The 17,366-nt window shown below is 39.7% G+C and overlaps 1 protein-coding gene across 3 annotated transcripts in view; it reads left to right on the forward strand.

Moving 5' to 3' along the window:
* The window catches only part of EXOC4 (exocyst complex component 4), a 747,671-nt gene that overhangs the window by 80,132 nt on the left and 650,173 nt on the right, over nucleotides 1-17,366 (forward strand). For all 3 annotated transcript variants that reach the window (XM_021692997.1, XM_021692998.1, XM_021692999.2), the window contains exon 7: nucleotides 13,205-13,379. In XM_021692997.1, coding sequence (XP_021548672.1) covers nucleotides 13,205-13,379 — 175 coding nt within the window. The remainder of the gene's footprint in view (nucleotides 1-13,204; nucleotides 13,380-17,366) is intronic.

Here is a 17,366-nt window from a genome sequence, read left to right on the forward strand (position 1 = left end):
TTTCCTTTTCAGTTAACTATCTACTTTTCTGGTATGGTTTTTTTTTTTTTTATTGATTTGTAGGAACTCTTTATCTATTAAGAAAATTAGTTCTTTGGGATTTATTTTATAATTTCCCCTCACTTTTTCTCTTTTGACTTTGTTTATGGTCTACGGTCATACCACCCCGAAGGCGCTCGATCTCATCTGATCCTAGAAGCTAGTAAGCAGGGTTGGGCTTGCTTAGTACTTGGATGGGAGACTTTGTTAAGATGTCTGGCCATGTAGGCATTATTATTATATATTACAGTTTTTGTTTTTATGAGGCTGGTTATCAAGCTTTCTTTCATAGCTTCTGAGTTTTGTGTCAAACTTAGGTCTTCCTTACTCTTAGACTATAAATAAAATTTCTCAACTTTTTTCTTGTATTTATATAGTTCCATTTTTAATATTTATGTCTTTGATACATCTGGAATCTGAAGGAGTGGACACACCACTTTTAAACAGATGTAACACTTACTGAACTGTATTATAATGGGCTGTATGCCCCTTTCATTTCTGCCTCCTATGTATCTGCCATGTAATTGATTGTCAGTGTTAGCTGAATGCTTGCTGAATAATTCTAACGCTGAATCATTTACTTTATAGTCATGGGTTTTTTTTTCAAGGTTGGTATTTGCCTCATTTCCTAAAACTTTTTTTTTTTGGCTGGTAGGTTTGTAGAAATGATTGAATTACTGCTTTAAAAGTCAAAAAAAAAAAAAACCACTTTTAAGAATATTTTTGAAACTCTGAGTCCAGAACTTGGAATGAGGGCATACTGATATAATAGGGTATTCTTAGAAAGTGGTTCTGTCTATGAGGAAGTCTAAAGGCTTAGTCCCCAAGATTAGTTTTGTAGTACAAATTTGTCTGTGAAAAGACAAATAAATGAAACACTTCTCATGGGTTTTTTTTTAGACCTGTGGCTAGAGTCAGGCATATGAGTCTTTTTCAAATAAGTAGCATTTCCTTTCATTTTTTCCTTTTTCTATTAGTTACTCTTCTCCTAAGTCTCTGAAATGTAGGATTTTGTGCGGTTGGTCATTTTATTGGACAGAAACGTCATTTAAGAGCAGCTTTGAAGCAAGGTCAAGCATTTGTCCTCGTGGCTTCTTGTAGCCATTCCCAAGCACTGCATGTAGCGCCTGGACATGCTTGGAATCAGGGAGGGCCTTGATGTAATTTAGATGAGTAGTTAATTCGAATCAAAGCAAGCGGGAAGCAAGTAAATTTAACTTCAGTGATTATGATATCATTTGATTAAATCTCTACTTTTGATTACACATAGCAGTGAGAACATGCTTTAAATATACTCAGCTGTTAAATACTGAAGGGTGTGAATAGGATGAACCAACGACTTACAGAAGAAATTCCACTGTTCTTCAACTAGAACATATCCCCTGCAGCTTTTTTGCAATATTTTTAGAACAAATGAAAGGAGTTAATTCTTTACATGTGGGACTTAATATACCAATTGTTAACTAAAACATAAAATTTATTACCATGGAAGGTAGTACTGGTTCCAAATCTATGTATGTTCTAGTAAGGCTTAATAAATAAATTGGTAATAGCTTCATAACATATCAGGTGAATTAGTAATGTCAGTAATGTTCTTTACTCTTTTGTAAGCATGAAATTGGACAGCTGTCTTTGTGACTGTGTATTGTTCTTGAGTTATAGTCTTCAGAGAAAGGGTGTTTGGCTAAATGGGACAGGTCTTAATATTAGATTGCTTAAATCTTTATTTACATTTGTCAGGGTGAAAAAAAAAAAACCCAACAAAACCTGCTTTTGAATTCTCTTGTTTTGCATGCTATTGCAGGTTCGAGTTAGAGATCATATGAGTTAAAGGAATGGCAGATTAAAATCTATTTCATGGTGTATTGATAACAATTAGGTGTGAGCCTTCATGCTACATCGGGGCCCCCTTCTCTATTTGGCAAATAGTGGTAGCTGCCTTAGGTCTTATTTTCTGTGCACTTGTTGGTGTTAGACGAAAGGTATTCCATATTCAAACTGACATTAGGTCTTCCATTGCAAAAACACAAAACACTTGTGTCAAGTGACAGTCTTCCCTTGCTGATGTTTAGGGTCATATCAGATGGGATTAAAGCATCGTCATGTGTATCTTAGGCTGTATTTCATACCTTAGGGCCTTGTCTAACTCCTGGCCCATTTCATTATTATGGTCTATGATCAGACAGGACTATGAGTTTGCAAGAGGGGGTTTAACTGTGTTTTTGCAACCTGATCTAGGGCTGGGCACGTATTAAATGCCCAAGAAGTTTAATGAATGAATAAGAAAAAGATGCTAAAAAGATAATTTTTTAATAAGAGGAAGTGAATTTTTAAAAAAATCTCTGCACCGCTTACAGGAGTGGGGTCTAAAGATCAGCAGCACCAATGCTATTTGGAAGTTAGAAATGGAGGAGTGATTAAATTAGAATCTCTGGGTGCAGTGCCTGCAGGGGTCTATGCCTTAGGTAATTCTCATGCATGTCAAAGTTTGACACACTCTTTGTATCATCACAGACATCGCAGAGTTTTCTACTTTTGTAGTATTTATGCTTTGCAGAGCGGTCATCTGGTATCTCACCTGAGTGAGCCTCACTGTTTTCCTCATCACAGGTAGGGGCATTTATTCTTAATCCCAGATGTACTCAGGGAAATGTGAAAGCCGAAATAATTTGACAGTTCACAAAGCTTGGTGGTGGTGGAATTAAGAGTGGAAGTAGTCTCTTTCCATCATATAAGTTTGCCTTCTGTCTTCTATAAAGATGACGCTCCTAATTCCTTTTCCTGGGCCTGATTTTGTTTCTCCACCAGAGAAAGGCATTATTTGTACTGACGTATTCGTTCTCCCACCCAAACCCCCCATTGTGATCAATGACAGGCCTCTCAGACACGTTAAGAAGTGTGATCAGCGGGATGCCTGGGTGGCTCAGCCGGTTAAGCATCTGCTTTCAGCTCAGGTCATGATCCCACGGTCCCGGGATCGAGTCCCACATTGGGCTCCCTGCTCAGCCGAGAGCCTGCTTCTCCCTCTCCCTCTGCTGCTCCCCCTGCTTGTGCTCTCTCTCTTTCTTTCTCTCTGATATATGAATAAATAAAATATTAAAAAAAAAAAAAAGAAATGTGATCAGCAACCACAGAGTAAATGGATCTTAATTAGCTCACCTGAGAATTAAACTGATGACTTAGATACCCAAGCAGTTCCCCTAGGGACCTGGCACATTCTTGTACTAAAAATACACACCTAACATCTTTGGTTATCTCTGAGAAAGGGATTTATGGATAATTTTTCTCATGTTCCACTAATGATGAAATACTATTTTGGAATGGGGGAGAGGCGTTTTCCCCCTAGTTTCAGTGAGGTATAATTGACGTACAACATTGCATAAATTTAAGGGGTAGAACATGTTGATAGGACATCCTTATATATTTCAAAAATGATTACCGCCATAGCATTAGCTAACAACTGCATCACATCAATTAATTACCATTTCTTTTTTGTGGTGAGAACTTAAGATCTACTCTTAGCAACTTTCAAGTCTATAATATGATATTAACTATACTCACCATGCTGTACATTGGCTACCCAGAATTCACTCATCTTACAGCTGCAAGTTTGTACCGTTTGACCAACTCCCCACTTTCTCCACCCCCAGCCCCTGGCAACCATCATTCTAGTCTGTTTCTTTGAGTTTGGCTTTTTTAGATTCCTTGAATGTGAGAACATACAGTATTTGCTGAACTTACTTCCCTTATCCTGATACCCTCAAGTTTCATCCGTGTTGTCACAAATGACAGGATGTCCCTCTTTCTCATGGCTAAGTCATATTTCAGTGTACGTACATATACATATGTGTATGTATACGCATTCATATACACACACATGCATACCCCATCTTTTTTATCCATTTTTTCATTGATGGACACTTAAGTTGTTTTCCCATTTTAGCTGTTGTGAGCAATGCTGCAACAAACATGAGAGCTCAAACGTCTTTTTGAGATCCTGTTTTCATTTCCTTTGGGATATATACCCAGATGTGGGGTTGCTGGATCATATGGTAGTTGCATTTTTAATTTGTTGAGGAACCCCCCATACTATTTTTCATAGGGGCTCCACCAGTTAATATTGCCAACCAACAGGGCACAAGGATTCCCTTTTCTCCTTGTCCTTGCCAATATTTGTTTTTCTGTTGTTGTTTGATGATTGGCATTCTACCAGGTGTGAGGTGGTATCTCATTTTGGTTTTGATTTGCATTTCCCTGATGATGAGTGATGCTAAGCACCATTTTGTGTACCTTTTGGTTATTTGTGTATCTTCTTTGGAAAAATGTCTTATTTAGTTCTCTGCCTGTTTTTAAATTGGATTGTTTGTATGTGCCTTTTTGGTGTTGTTCCTGAGTTGTATGAATTCTTTATATAGTTTACATATTAATTCTTTATCAGATATATCATTTGCAAATATATTTTTTAAAGATTTTATTCATTTGAGAGAGAACGAGAGCGTGCCTGCGTGCATGAGCGGGCAGAGGACGAAGCAGACTCCCTGCTGAGTGGGGGTTCCCAACTTGGGGCCCGAGCCCAGGACCACGAGATCATGATCTGAGCCAAAGGCAGACGCATAGCTGACTGAGCCACCCAGGCGCCCCTGTCATTTGCAAATATTTTGTTCTGTTCTGTGGGTTGCTTCTCATTTTTTTGGTGGTTTCCTTTGCTATGCTGAAGCTTTTTAATTTGATGTAGTCCCAATTGTTTGTTTTACTTTTTCTGTATTTGCTTTTGGTGTCAAATCCAAAAAATCATTGCCAAGGCTGATGTCAAGGAGCTTACCTATATTTTCTTCTCAGAGTTTTGTGGTTTCAGGTCTGCAGTCGAGTCTTTACCCCACTTAGAGTTGACTTCGGTGTATGGTGTGAGATCATGATCTAGCTTCACTCTTCTCCATGTGGCTTCCAGTATTCCCAGCACCTTCTATTGAGGAGGTTATCCTGGGAAAGGCTTTTCAAAGAATGATGCTAATACTTTAATTAAAAGGAAGAAGGCCTGGGTCTGTTTTCTTTTTTTCCAAAGATTTTATTTATTTGACAGAGAGAGAGATAGCGAGAGCAGGAACACAAGCAGGGGGAGTGGGAGAGGGAGAAGCAGGCTTCCTGCCGAGCAGGGAGCCCGATGTGGGACTTGATCCCGGGACCCTGGGATCATGACCTGAGCTGAAGGCAGATGCTTAATGACTGAGCCACCCAGGCGCCCCTGGGTCTGTTTTCTAATTTTAGTTGCTAGTTTGACATACGTTAGAATTAATTCACTGGGGTCATCTACCGGGAATTCAGGCACTGAGCATGAGAGGCTGACTTAGAAGTGGGGAAGCGACACAGGACGAAAGCTCCCAGCGCCAGGGCCCACTACAGTGTGCTTTTTATTTTTGCTCTGTTTCTTTCTACGTTGCTAATAGTTTTTTCCTGTTCTTTTCATCGTGCAGATGGAGAATTAGTCAGCATTCCTCAAATAGTAACTTCTTTTTACATGAAGATTGTTATTAATAAGTGGCAAAACTTATCTCTACCTCTTTAAGAGTAGGTATTAGATAACCCTGAAGATTAAATGGGATCTCTGTCCTGTTTGAAATGGAAAATACTCGCTCAGCCAAGCTTATTAGGAAACCGTGTATGTGAGGTGGAGACATGTAAAACGAAGACCATCTTGATACGAAATAATTGATGATCAGTTTCCTTTAATTTTTCACATAAGACCCAAGCTCGGAGGTCAGTGTTTTCTTATCTCTTAGTGGTAGGGAAATAAATAGTCTGTGGTTTTTGCCTTTGTCTGTCAGTGGGAAAATGCAGAATCCTGATATTAAAGTCTCTGCTGAGACTGCAGATAGGAAGTAGTAGAACGGAACGGAACTGATTTTCTACCTCGTGTGTGTCTCTGCTTCGTGACCAAGTAAGGCAGCTCCTTGGCTGCAAACATGAGTTTTCCAGCCAAATGACTAATTCAAGGTTCCCTGGATGTTAAATTTAGATTCAGATAGTTGTATCTCACCTTAAATATTGAACATTTTTCACAGCTTGATGATACAGCTTTATACCGTAGATACTCCTTGTCCCCTTGTAATGCTTCCTTCACATTTTCTTCGTACGTTTCTTGAGGACGAGACAGACAGGTGTAGCTGCAAGTGGGAAGTTAGTAGAGGATCTGGGAAATAAGTAACATTTTACTTATAAGAGGGCTGTTTCCAAAACCTGCCAGGTAATTGGATGTATGTTTAAAGAACAAACACTTTCTTCAACTTGACACTTCTGTGTTCTTGTTTTATTTACCAGGGGTAAAAACTAGTTTACGGTGAGAAGGTAGAGTCCGTATAGACAGTTCTATTGACACTTTTTCCAGCCTTGGTTTCCTTGGCATTGTACAGTACTGATATCTCTTTGGCCTCTTTTTTTTCCTCCCTCCCTCCCTCCCTCCCTTCCTTCCTTCCCCCCTCCCTCTCCTTCCCCCTCCTTTCCTTTCCTTTCCTTTCCTTTCCTTTCCTTTCCTTTCCTTTCCTTTCCTTTCCTTTCCTTTCCTTTCCTTTCCTTTCCTTTCCTTTCCTTTCCTTTCCTTTCCTTTCCTTTCCTTTCCTTTCCTTTCCTTTCCTTTCCTTTCCTTTCCTTTCCTTTCCTTTCCTTTCCGCATGCGGAGGGGGAGGGGGAGGGGGAGGGGGAGGGGGAGAGGATCTGAAGCAGACTTCCTGCTAAGCGAGGAGCCCAACCCGGGTCTCCATCTCACGACCCTGAGATCATGACCGGAGCTGAAATCCAGAGTTGAAGGCTTAAGCAACTGAGCCACCCAGGCACCCCTGGCCTCTTTTTAAAAATGACTTCCTTTTTTTCTAATACCCCTTAAAAGGAACATCCTCTAAAATTGAGGCCTTTCTTTGAACCTTATCTGCGTTGTAGTTTCATTGTCTATAAAATGAGGATAAAAGCAGTCCCTTCCTCATAGGGTTGTCCAAAGGTTTAAATGAGATAATTGAAGTAAAGCACTTCCCACAATGCCTGGCATAGAATCAGTGTGGCTGTGTTTGGCATAGTGGTCTTTGTTACAGTCCTTGTTGCTGTTGTCATCGTCCTCTTTCCCCTCCTACTTCAGCTCTCCTGTTCCAGAGCTCTCTTTCATTATGCCAGCTTTAGCTACCAGCCCCATGCTGAGGACCCCAGGTCAGTGTCTCTGATCCTAGACTTCTAATATTGCAGCCACCCTACATTGCTCATTCTTTGACTCATGAACTCAGGCACCCATGAAATTTGACTTTTTTCTCCATTCTGAGCGTTGGGCCTTGTGTTGGAAGAGATGTGTATTACAAGGAGGCATAAACTAAGGGCTCTGCCCTTCCTTTCTGGCCCAGGAGGCCATGTATGTCACTGTTTTGTCACTACACTGTGTCCATTGTGAGCATCTGTTTTTGGAGGGAGTATGGAATCCCAGAGGAATGAAGGAATTCGCCCTTACTCTGTGAGTTAGGCCTCCTTCGGAGGCCAGATCCCAGATCCAACTAAATCGAAGCGGGAGTTTTACTGGAATGATGCTGCTATATCTTACGGAGTACAAGCTGGTATATCTTACTGACAGAGCTGAAGGAAGGACAGAGATGCAGCTGGGCCATGCAGACATCCGGCGCATCTCCTGGGTCTCCCCCTCGCCTCTTCCACATGGTAACTGTTAAAGGTACAGAAAACAATTTACTGTTGTTTCAGGTTTGCTTTTTTAGTATACTTCTATCACATTTTGGCATGTATATCTCACCACCTGTGATTAAGAAACTGTATTTGAAGAAGTTTGTGTCTGAGGAACCTGCGATTTGGAATGTCCTCATGACGTCTCGAAGGCCCCATGATATGCAGCGGAGAGCTGGCTTCAAGTCTGTGGTCCTCAATGGCATACATACTGTCTGGCCATCCCAGGATTACTATTTCCCTTTACCAGCTGTGATGCTGTGTTGCTGTTCGTGCATACTCTTTTGTGGCTCTAGAAATAATCTCTGTGGTACATGTGAGAGAGAGAATGTGTGTTCTTTTTTTCTGAAGGATAGAAATGGCAATTAGTTGAAATTTTAATCTCTGAGGTTCTTAGGCTTCTTTGTATATGAGGCCTTTTGTTGAGTTCCGTTTAAGGAGTCTCTAGTACTTTATTAATTCTGTCTGCTCTTTTGTCTTTTAGATCAGTGGTGAAGACCTTGAGCCTAAAATGATTTAAGTGGCTGAGTTAACTGCAATGGAATGTTTTATTTCTTTTATTTATTTAAATTTTGTGGTGGGAGTGGGAAATAACTTTAGCGGGGCTTTGTGTGTTTGGGTGACCCTGAGTATGTCTGCAGCTGAAGGCAGACACTTGTTTTCTCAATCTAGTGTCGTGTGGGCAATTGGCGAGTGTCTATGAATATTCATCTTGTTTCAGTTGATTTCTGGTGGCTCTAAATTGGGCCAGACTAGTGTGGATTTATGTTCTATTTATGTGAGTGATTCCCAATCTCTCTTATTCTTTGATGCTTCAGGAGAGAGTTGTCTTACTTTTTCTTTTTTAAGGAGTGCATATGGTGTGCCTTTGCAAAGTGTGTGTTTTGACTTTAGTTTCTTTTTCCCTATTAGCCATTCACTCCTCATCCTACTGTGGAGGGGTCAGCTTCCAGTGCTCCTCTGAAATCCTCTAGTCAAGGTCACTGGGACCTGTGAGTTGTACAATTCTCCGTCTTTACCTTCTCTGACCTCAGCGTAGCCTTGACTGTGGATATTCTCTTCTCCTTTGTCTTCTACAATTTTCTTTCCTGGCTTCATTCTTCCCCCCTAGCTACTTCCTAACCATCTTTTCAGTGCTGCTCTTTTGGGAAGAGTTGGCTGTGGACCTTGCTTGCCTTACTTACTCTGCATATTATCCCTGAGTGATCTCCTCCTCTCAAATATTTATCATTCTTAAAAATTTCTTTCCGTGTCAGTCTCTCCCCTGAGCTCCAGATTTGCATATCCAAGTGCTTAAATAAATAACACCTTAAATGTAACCAGATGTAAACCCAACATCTCTCCTTCCAAATTTCTGCCTTCACTTGAATGCTCTCACTCTCAGGAAAGATAACCATCATCTTCAGAGTTGCTCAAGCCAGAAACCCAGACAGAGGGGCCCTGAACTCTATTCCCTCTACCTGGTTCTGTCCATTTTCTGCTGTGCTCCTTCCAGCAGTTCAGTGAGACCCCTAGAGCAGGTATTAATTAATACTTTGTTTTTATGGATGGGAACACTTAGAGAAGTTGAGATTTTTTTTATTAAAAAACATAGGAATTATTGATGCTCTGAAAGCACGTGAATCTTGATTTCTTACAGGTTACTTATATTAGTGGAAAGAACAAACCAAAAGGAGTCGACCAAAAGAGAAAAGCTCATGTCCTCCTGTAGTAAGACTCCAAAAGAATCCGCTTTCATAATACTTCACTTTTTGAGACATGAGTTTCCTTTTTCACTGTTTTATATGTTCTCACTACAGGGGAGGTGTTGGGCCCTGCTGTCCTCACTCAATGCCATAGCTGATGGGTTTCTTTTTAAAATAGACATACTGAGATACAGTTCACATACTACACAGTTCATCCATTGAAAGTGTACAATTCAGTGGTTTGTAGTGTATCCACAGGGTTGTGCAATCAGCACCACTGTCTAGTTCCGGAATATTTTTGTCCCCCCCCCCCCCCCCCCCCGTTAAACCCCATGTGCATTAGTAGTCAATTCCCACTCACTTAAGTAACAACGGATATATTTTCTTTCTTTATAATTTGCCTGTTCTGGGTATCTTATATAAATAGAGTCATAAAATATGTATTCTTCTGTGACTTTTCTTATGTAGCACATTTTCAAGGTTCATCCATGTTGTAGCGTGTCCCAGCACTTCATTCCCTTTGATAGCCATAAATAATAATCTGTTGTACAATTATACAACATTATGTTTGTCCATTGATGAGTTAATGACATTTGGATTATTTCCATTTTTACACCTTTACTATTGTAATATTTTACTCTTAGGAATAATGCTGCCATGAGCATCTGTGTACAAGTTTCTGTGCACACATACGTTTTCATTTTTCTTGGGGATATATCTAGGAGTAGAATTCCTGGATTCATACGGTAACTCTGTGTTTCATGTTTTAAAAAAACTGCCGAAGCGGTTTCCAGAGCAGCTGTACCATTTTACATCCCCACCAGTACTGTACTGAGAGTTCCAGTTTTTCTCAACATCCCCAACAACACCTTTTATCGCTTGCCTATTTGAATACAGCTATCCCAATGGGCTGAAATGATATCTTGTGGTTTTGACTTGAATTTCTCTGATGTTGCATGTCTTTTGTTTACCTGTTGGTTATTCATATATCTTCTTTGGAGAAATATTTTCAAAACCTTTATCCGTCTTAAAATTTGGTTATTCATCTTTTTATTATGAGTTGTAAGAAATCTTTAGATAGGCTAGATACAAATCCTTTGTTAGATAAATGATTTTCAAATATTTTCACCCATTTTGTGGTCTGTCTTTTCACTTTCTTTTTTTTTTTTCTTTTTTCTTTTTATTTATTTATTTGACAGAGAGAGACACAATGAGAGAGGGGACACAAGCTGTGGCTTTTATTTATATTGCCATGCTTGTGCTGTGTGGTAAGGCAAAGGAGAGTGTCCCTGTCTTTGAAATGGGTCGATGTTTCAAATGTAGGTAGAGCTGCAGCCTGACTCTCTCCACTTTCAGCCTGTTTCTTCTCCCTTCTTTCTTCCCTGTGTGGCCTCTCTCACGGCTGTGATGGTCATACGACAACAGGTCTGTCTTGGCCTTGATCGTTCGGGACTGAGGGAAACTGGCAATGTGTCAGCATTTTATCAAAGGATTGCTGTTTCCATGATATTAATAGTTACCACGAATCTCATCCTAAACCTCAATTCCCTGATCCATCTCTTTTCTAAGTAGAGCACTGCCCCTGGTTGCTGAACTGCTCTTGTCCTTGAGTGGCCATCAGGGTGTGCAGTCATGGAGCTTGGTGGTCCCTGGAGATGATCGGACAGCAGCACCCCTCCATTCAGAGGAGCCACTTCTTTTCCAGTGTTTTCTGCTTCATTGCTGGTTTGCAGGCCTGTACCTGGAGTTTCATGCCATTGGGCAGTTGGACACCAGTGTGCCTCAGGCTTCTGGATGTCTTGGATCAATAAGATTTCAAGAACTGTTAGCATATAGTATAAGGTTATTTTTGGTTTTGTCAAGTAAGGACATTTGGCAATGTAATTGCCATCGTGATAGAAAATGAGATATTCCTATCAAGAGAGTGCCAAAAATACCAAATGAATTTACTTTTGTGAAAAGCTGATGTATGTTCCTATTCTTCTTATTCTGCTGTCTATCCCTGAAGAATACCCTGTGGTCTGTGGATTGATATTTGGGAACCATAAGGCTTACATACTTAACTTAAATCTTTATTTGAAAAGTAGAACCTTCACTTAATCAGGAATTTACTCTGTATGATGCCAGATACCAGTTTTATATAGATCATTTCCCTACGCTGAATTAATTGTTTTGGCTGTTAACGTTAGACACATCTTCCTCTGTACCCTCTGCTGATATTTGAGAATTTCTCCTGTAACACAGATGAGAAAGAATTGTTTTAGGTATATGTGAGTGTAAATATGATTTTACCTTTAAAAGATTAAAAAAAACCCAACCATCATTCCAAAAGTAGAATGGCTCCTATTACAAATACAGTGTTTAATTTCTGGATTATGTGTGTTCTAAACTGGGAATACTACATAAATTTTTATTGATTCTGTCTCATCTAAATTAAAATGTCAAACAGATATTAGGGTTTTATCATAAGATAGTTATTGGCTGTCACACTGGCACATTAGTTATAGTAATTGGGCAGTAAAGTAGCCATAGGAATAGATAATAGCCTATACATTTTGATGAAATTGTAGTTATAACCTCTTATTTATGGTAATAAAACCTTGTTAATTGACATTGCTGACAAGCTCTTTTATTTTCCTTTTCTACTTTTCAGGTTGGTTTGTGAGTCTACTTAGGAACTCTGAACTGAGAGCCCACAATACACAATACACAATAAAGGTCACATTCCAGAATTTTCTAGACTCATTCATGGTATACACATTAAATTCAGCAAATATTTGCTGATCATGTTTTAAATGCTCCTAAGTATACAGAGATGTATAAAGCAGTTTCCCACATTGAAAGACTAATACTGAAGAAGGGAGGCAAAACATCTCTATGTAAATACCTATGACCCACATTTATTGAATTACATATATGAGCCACATGTAAGTACCTAACAAGTGGGATAAAATACAAGTTCAGAGGAGGAAAGAATGATTCCAAGCCTAGGTGATCAGTGAAGCTGTAAGGCTCAGTGATAGAGGAATTACTTGGAATTTCTGACATAAAGCTTCGAGCTATCTCTGAAAACACATTTACATTCTAGAGCTATAGCAAGAGGTACGTGGTTAAATGCACCGACATGGAAATCAACTTTTGTTCTAGGCTCAGCTGCCGTGCAACCTCATTTAGTGTCCTTGAGTATATAAAATTGATGAAATAATATGTGTCCAGCATCTCTCACTATGAAAAATGAGATAATGCAGATGCCTAAGCTGTTTCCTGTGGTGAAAGTCAGATTGCTTGGCAGGTGTGTATTTTTTTTTCAGGCAACTTAGGCCATACATCTGAATGGTAGGCACAGCTTTCCATGACTAAAAGGATTAGCATCCTTACCAAAGTGCCCAATTTATTGCTGGGAAATAGCATGTTCTGTGTAACATCAGAACTGTTGTCTGAAAAATTGCCTGAATTTCTCGGAGAAACTGCCTATGTGAATACAGAGTGGTAGTGTGGTGATCGCTGAAATTTGATAAAAAGGAAACATGAGCTGTTACTGCTGGTTTAGGGATGTTACAGCTGGTTTTTAAATTCTTGCATCATCTCCATTTTATAGCAGAGGAAACTGAGCTTTAGACTTCAAAAGTTGCTTCGATCATACAACTGTTGGACATCAATCTGTGGAAATCTGATGCACTGTTTCCATGGTTGATGGTTTTCGTGCAGGCCATTGTAAGCCATCTTCGTGTGCATGCGTGTGTGGATGTAAATATTATCTGTTTTTTCACCAGGTTGCTTCTAGAACTGCTGGAGTTGCTCTTTGACAAGTTTAATGCTGTAGCCACTGCACACTCCGTGGTCCTGGGGTACCTGCAGGACACAGTTGTGGCTCCCCTTACTCAGCAGGAAGACATCAAATTGTACGATATGGCGGACGTGTGGGTGAAGATCCAAGATGTTCTGCAGGTGAGGTCCTTTTACAAATACGGTGCCATCTTGCTTTGGAATAACAGGTTGGGATGAAAAATCTGCCACCTAAAATATTCCCTTACTCACAAACAGTGAGAAAGCAATGTTGCTAGCTGATGTCATCAACTTCTATCATCTTCAAAAAAGACCTTTTAACTTTTTTTTGCCAGGCTTTAAAATTAGGAGATTCTCAGTATGTAGCAATCAAGGATGTATAGTATTTGGCTTTCTGTTGTAACGTACTTGGTTTCACTGGAATTAGTCATATATTAAGGCAATCAGTATTAAAATGTTCTTAAACAGTGTTTTACAAACATGTAGCTTAGTTTTATGACCATTTTCCTACAGTCGTCTCTTGCATATATTGGGGTAAATGACAGGTCAAGAGCTTGTTTTGAGAGATGAAAATAACCGTAAGGTATAAATGTATCACTTTGATTTGTTGAAGATCGGAGAAATGTTATTACTCTTTGGTATGATGGTGCAGAGATGGTATTTAGAAATTTTATTATATTTCCTCTCCATGTGCTAGGAAAATATATTTGATTTGGCTAGATGAGAATTGGAAATACGATTAAGAGTTAGCTGAAGCAAATTTGACATAGCCAAATGGAAGTGACTTGGTTAGATAGTACCTACTAATATGAAAAAAATCAAGTATATGTAGGAAATTGAAAAATATAACTGTGTAGGAATGAAATTACTTGCATGGCAAATAGGAGTATTTGCAGGAAAAAATAAATCATGAATGTAAATTGTAGTCATTTTTAAGAGTATAAGGTGTGTCCTGTTGGATTGAATGATGGATTCTTGGTTATTCATTCATTGGACATTTTTTTTTTGGTGCAGTGTTTGTGCTTTATTGATGGCTCAGTGAAAAGAATATAGGTTGCAACTACATGCCCTGAGTTCCTTTTGCTGCTTTGTCTATTACCATGTGTCCATAGTAGGTGCTTGATGAGTATTTGTCTATTGAATAAAATATCTTTATTGCTTAGAAACTGGTTCTTACACTGAGATACCACCTTACACCAGTTAGAATGGCCAAAATGGACAGGGAAAGAAACAACAAATGTTGGAGAGGTTGTGGAGAAAGGGGAACCCTCTTACACTGTTGGTGGGAATGCAAGTTGGTACAGCCACTTTGGAAAACAGTGTGGAGGTGCCTCAAAAATTTAAAAATAGAGCTACCCTATGACCCAGCAATTGCACTCCTGGGTATTTACCCCAAAGACGCAGATGTAGTGAAAAGAAGGGCCACATGCACCCCAATGTTCATAGCAGCAATGTCCGCAATAGCCAAACTGTGGAAAGAGCCGAGATGCCCTTCAACAGATGAATGGATAAAGAAGATGTGGTCCATATATACAATGGAATATTACTCAGCCATCAGAAAAGATGAATACCCAACTTTTACATCAACATGGATGGGACTGGAGGAGATTATGCTAAGTGAAATAAGTCAGGCAGAGAAAGTCAATTATCATATGGTTTCACTTATTTGTGGAACATAAGGAATAACATGGAGGACATTAGAAGAAGGAAGGGAAAAATGGGGGGGGGGGAATTGGAGGGAGAGATGAACCGTGAGAGATTATGGACCTGAGAAACAAACAGGGTTTTAGAGGGGGTGGGGGGAGAGGGGATTGGTTAGCCCGGTGATGGGTATTCAGGAGGGCACATACTGCATGGAGCACAGGGTGTTAACACGAAAACAATGAATCGTGGATCACCACATCAAAAACCAATGATGTATTGTATGGTGACTAACATAACATAATAAAATTAAAAAAAAAAAAAGAAACTGGTTCTTTAACGTTTTATATCTTGATTTACTAATATCATGGATATATGTGCTTTTCCCACAAACATGTCCCGTGTTTATTTTAAGGATGAAATGAGATAATAGACTTCAAAGCCATTTCAAAAATAGAATGAGGGACTTTTAGTTCTAGCCATGATGAAGTTACTTCCTGTTGTAAGTAACTCTAAAACCGGATGGACTCAGGCAGTCAGCACATTCATTTGAGAGCAGAGAACACATGAAGTGAATCCCGCATTCATCCCGGCTTCCTCTTGGGGGACACCTGCCACGCTGTGGCATAGGGAACTGAAATCGAGGCAGACAGCAGCAGGCTGAGATGAGAGTTTGGGGGTGTGGAGGCAGCTAGAATCTGTGGGTTAGGATGGTGGAGGTGGGGAAGAGGGAATTGCATAGAGGAGGTGCCCCATCAGTCTGAAAAGAGTGCCATTGGACCTTTGGTCAAATATGGAGTTACATAGACGCACCATAAGGTTTGGCAGAAAATGGCCACCATGGGACTGTATGTTGAACCGCAATTCCAGATGTTGCCAGATGCTTAGGACTGTTGGAGTTCAGAGTGCCCAGAGCGGGGTGTACTTGCTGAGCACCCTGTTCTTTCAGATGTGGCCTCAGAAAGGTTATGTTGTGGCAAGAGGACTGTTCTGGGTGTAGGGTAGGGGTTACTGTAGATCTTGCATAACCAAGTCTCCATAGCATCAGCCTGATCCACCTGTACATTTCCTGCCTGCCGGAGCAAAACTCACTCCAAAGTAAGACAATCCACCTTTTTAGTAGTGAAGCATCCACAGTGTCCAGCATACATTTATGCTTGGAAAAAAGCGGAAAAATGCGACTCTAACTGGGATTTAAGAAAATTAATAAAAATTAATATCTGAAATGAAAAATTTACCAGGTGGCTTTAGCTGCAGATTGCCTGCTATAGAAGAAAATATCAGATAAGTCGAAGATGAATCAATTGGAATGATCCAAAATGAAGCACAGGGAGAAAGCGGACTGCAAAGAAAACTGAACAAAGCCATATTATCTATAATGGGGCAGTATCCTGCAGTTTAACATTTTGTAGTTGCAGGTACAGAGGAGAGGGGAGAGAGTTATTGGGGCAGAAAATTCTCAGAAGAAATCATGACCAGAAATTTCTAAATTTGTTGAAAAACATAAACCCACAGATCCAAGAAGCTCAACAAATCCTAAGCAACATTAACACAAAGAAAACCAGTACCTAGACACATCATCACCAGGTTGTTGAAAACCAAAGAAAAAAGTCTTAAAGATAGCCAAAGGAAAAAGACACAGTGCTTAGAGGAACCAATGACAAAAATGTCCACTCACTTCTCAGTGCTATTTTGAAGAACATACCCCTGTCTTTTTGGGTTTGTCACTTTGGGTTTAAGAGATCCTCTTTAAATATAAAGATACAGTTTGGGGCGCCTGGGTGGCTCAATTGGTTAAGTGTCTGACTCTTGATTTTGGCTCAGGTCATGATCTCAGGGTTGTGAGATCGAGCCCCAGGGCAGGCTCTGTGCTGGGTGAGGAGCCTGCTTAAGATTCTCTCTCCCTCTGCCCCTCCCTCCCATCCCCGCTTGCATGCTCTCTCTCTGTCTCTCTCGAATAGATAGATAGATGGATAGATAAATATAGGTAGATTAAAAGTATATGAATAGAAAGAGATACCATGGAATACTAGTAATTTGTATTATGCAAACATGTTGGACACTATTAGAATACGTGGTATTTCATGCTTTATAAATTCCTATGATCTGATATTTGACCAACTTAGACTAATGTTGTAAGTTGAAAACCACTTTTAAGTCTATTAGGATGGTATTTATAATACTATCACGAAGAATTAATTATGGTTTTGAACAAAGTAAGATATGCCTTACTTAGCTCTACTTAGTTTGAATTTGTCCAACGTACACAGTTCCCACACTTTTGAAAACAAAACCCCACCAACTTGTATTAAAAATGTTTATAATATACTGAGGAACTAAGGAAGTCCCATCAGACAGGAACAGCTGAGATGTAAACATGATTTAAAATACAGGTTTGTGGCTTCATGGAATGACTTACATCTCTCACCCATTTGGTTTCAAATGAAGTGATTTGGGAATCTTACCTTCATATTATGATTTGAGTTGTTTTGCCAACTTGAACAGCTT

This window comes from Neomonachus schauinslandi, chromosome 12 (genome assembly GCF_002201575.2).
Source record: "Neomonachus schauinslandi chromosome 12, ASM220157v2, whole genome shotgun sequence".
In the NCBI taxonomy this organism is placed as follows: domain Eukaryota; kingdom Metazoa; phylum Chordata; class Mammalia; order Carnivora; family Phocidae; genus Neomonachus; species Neomonachus schauinslandi.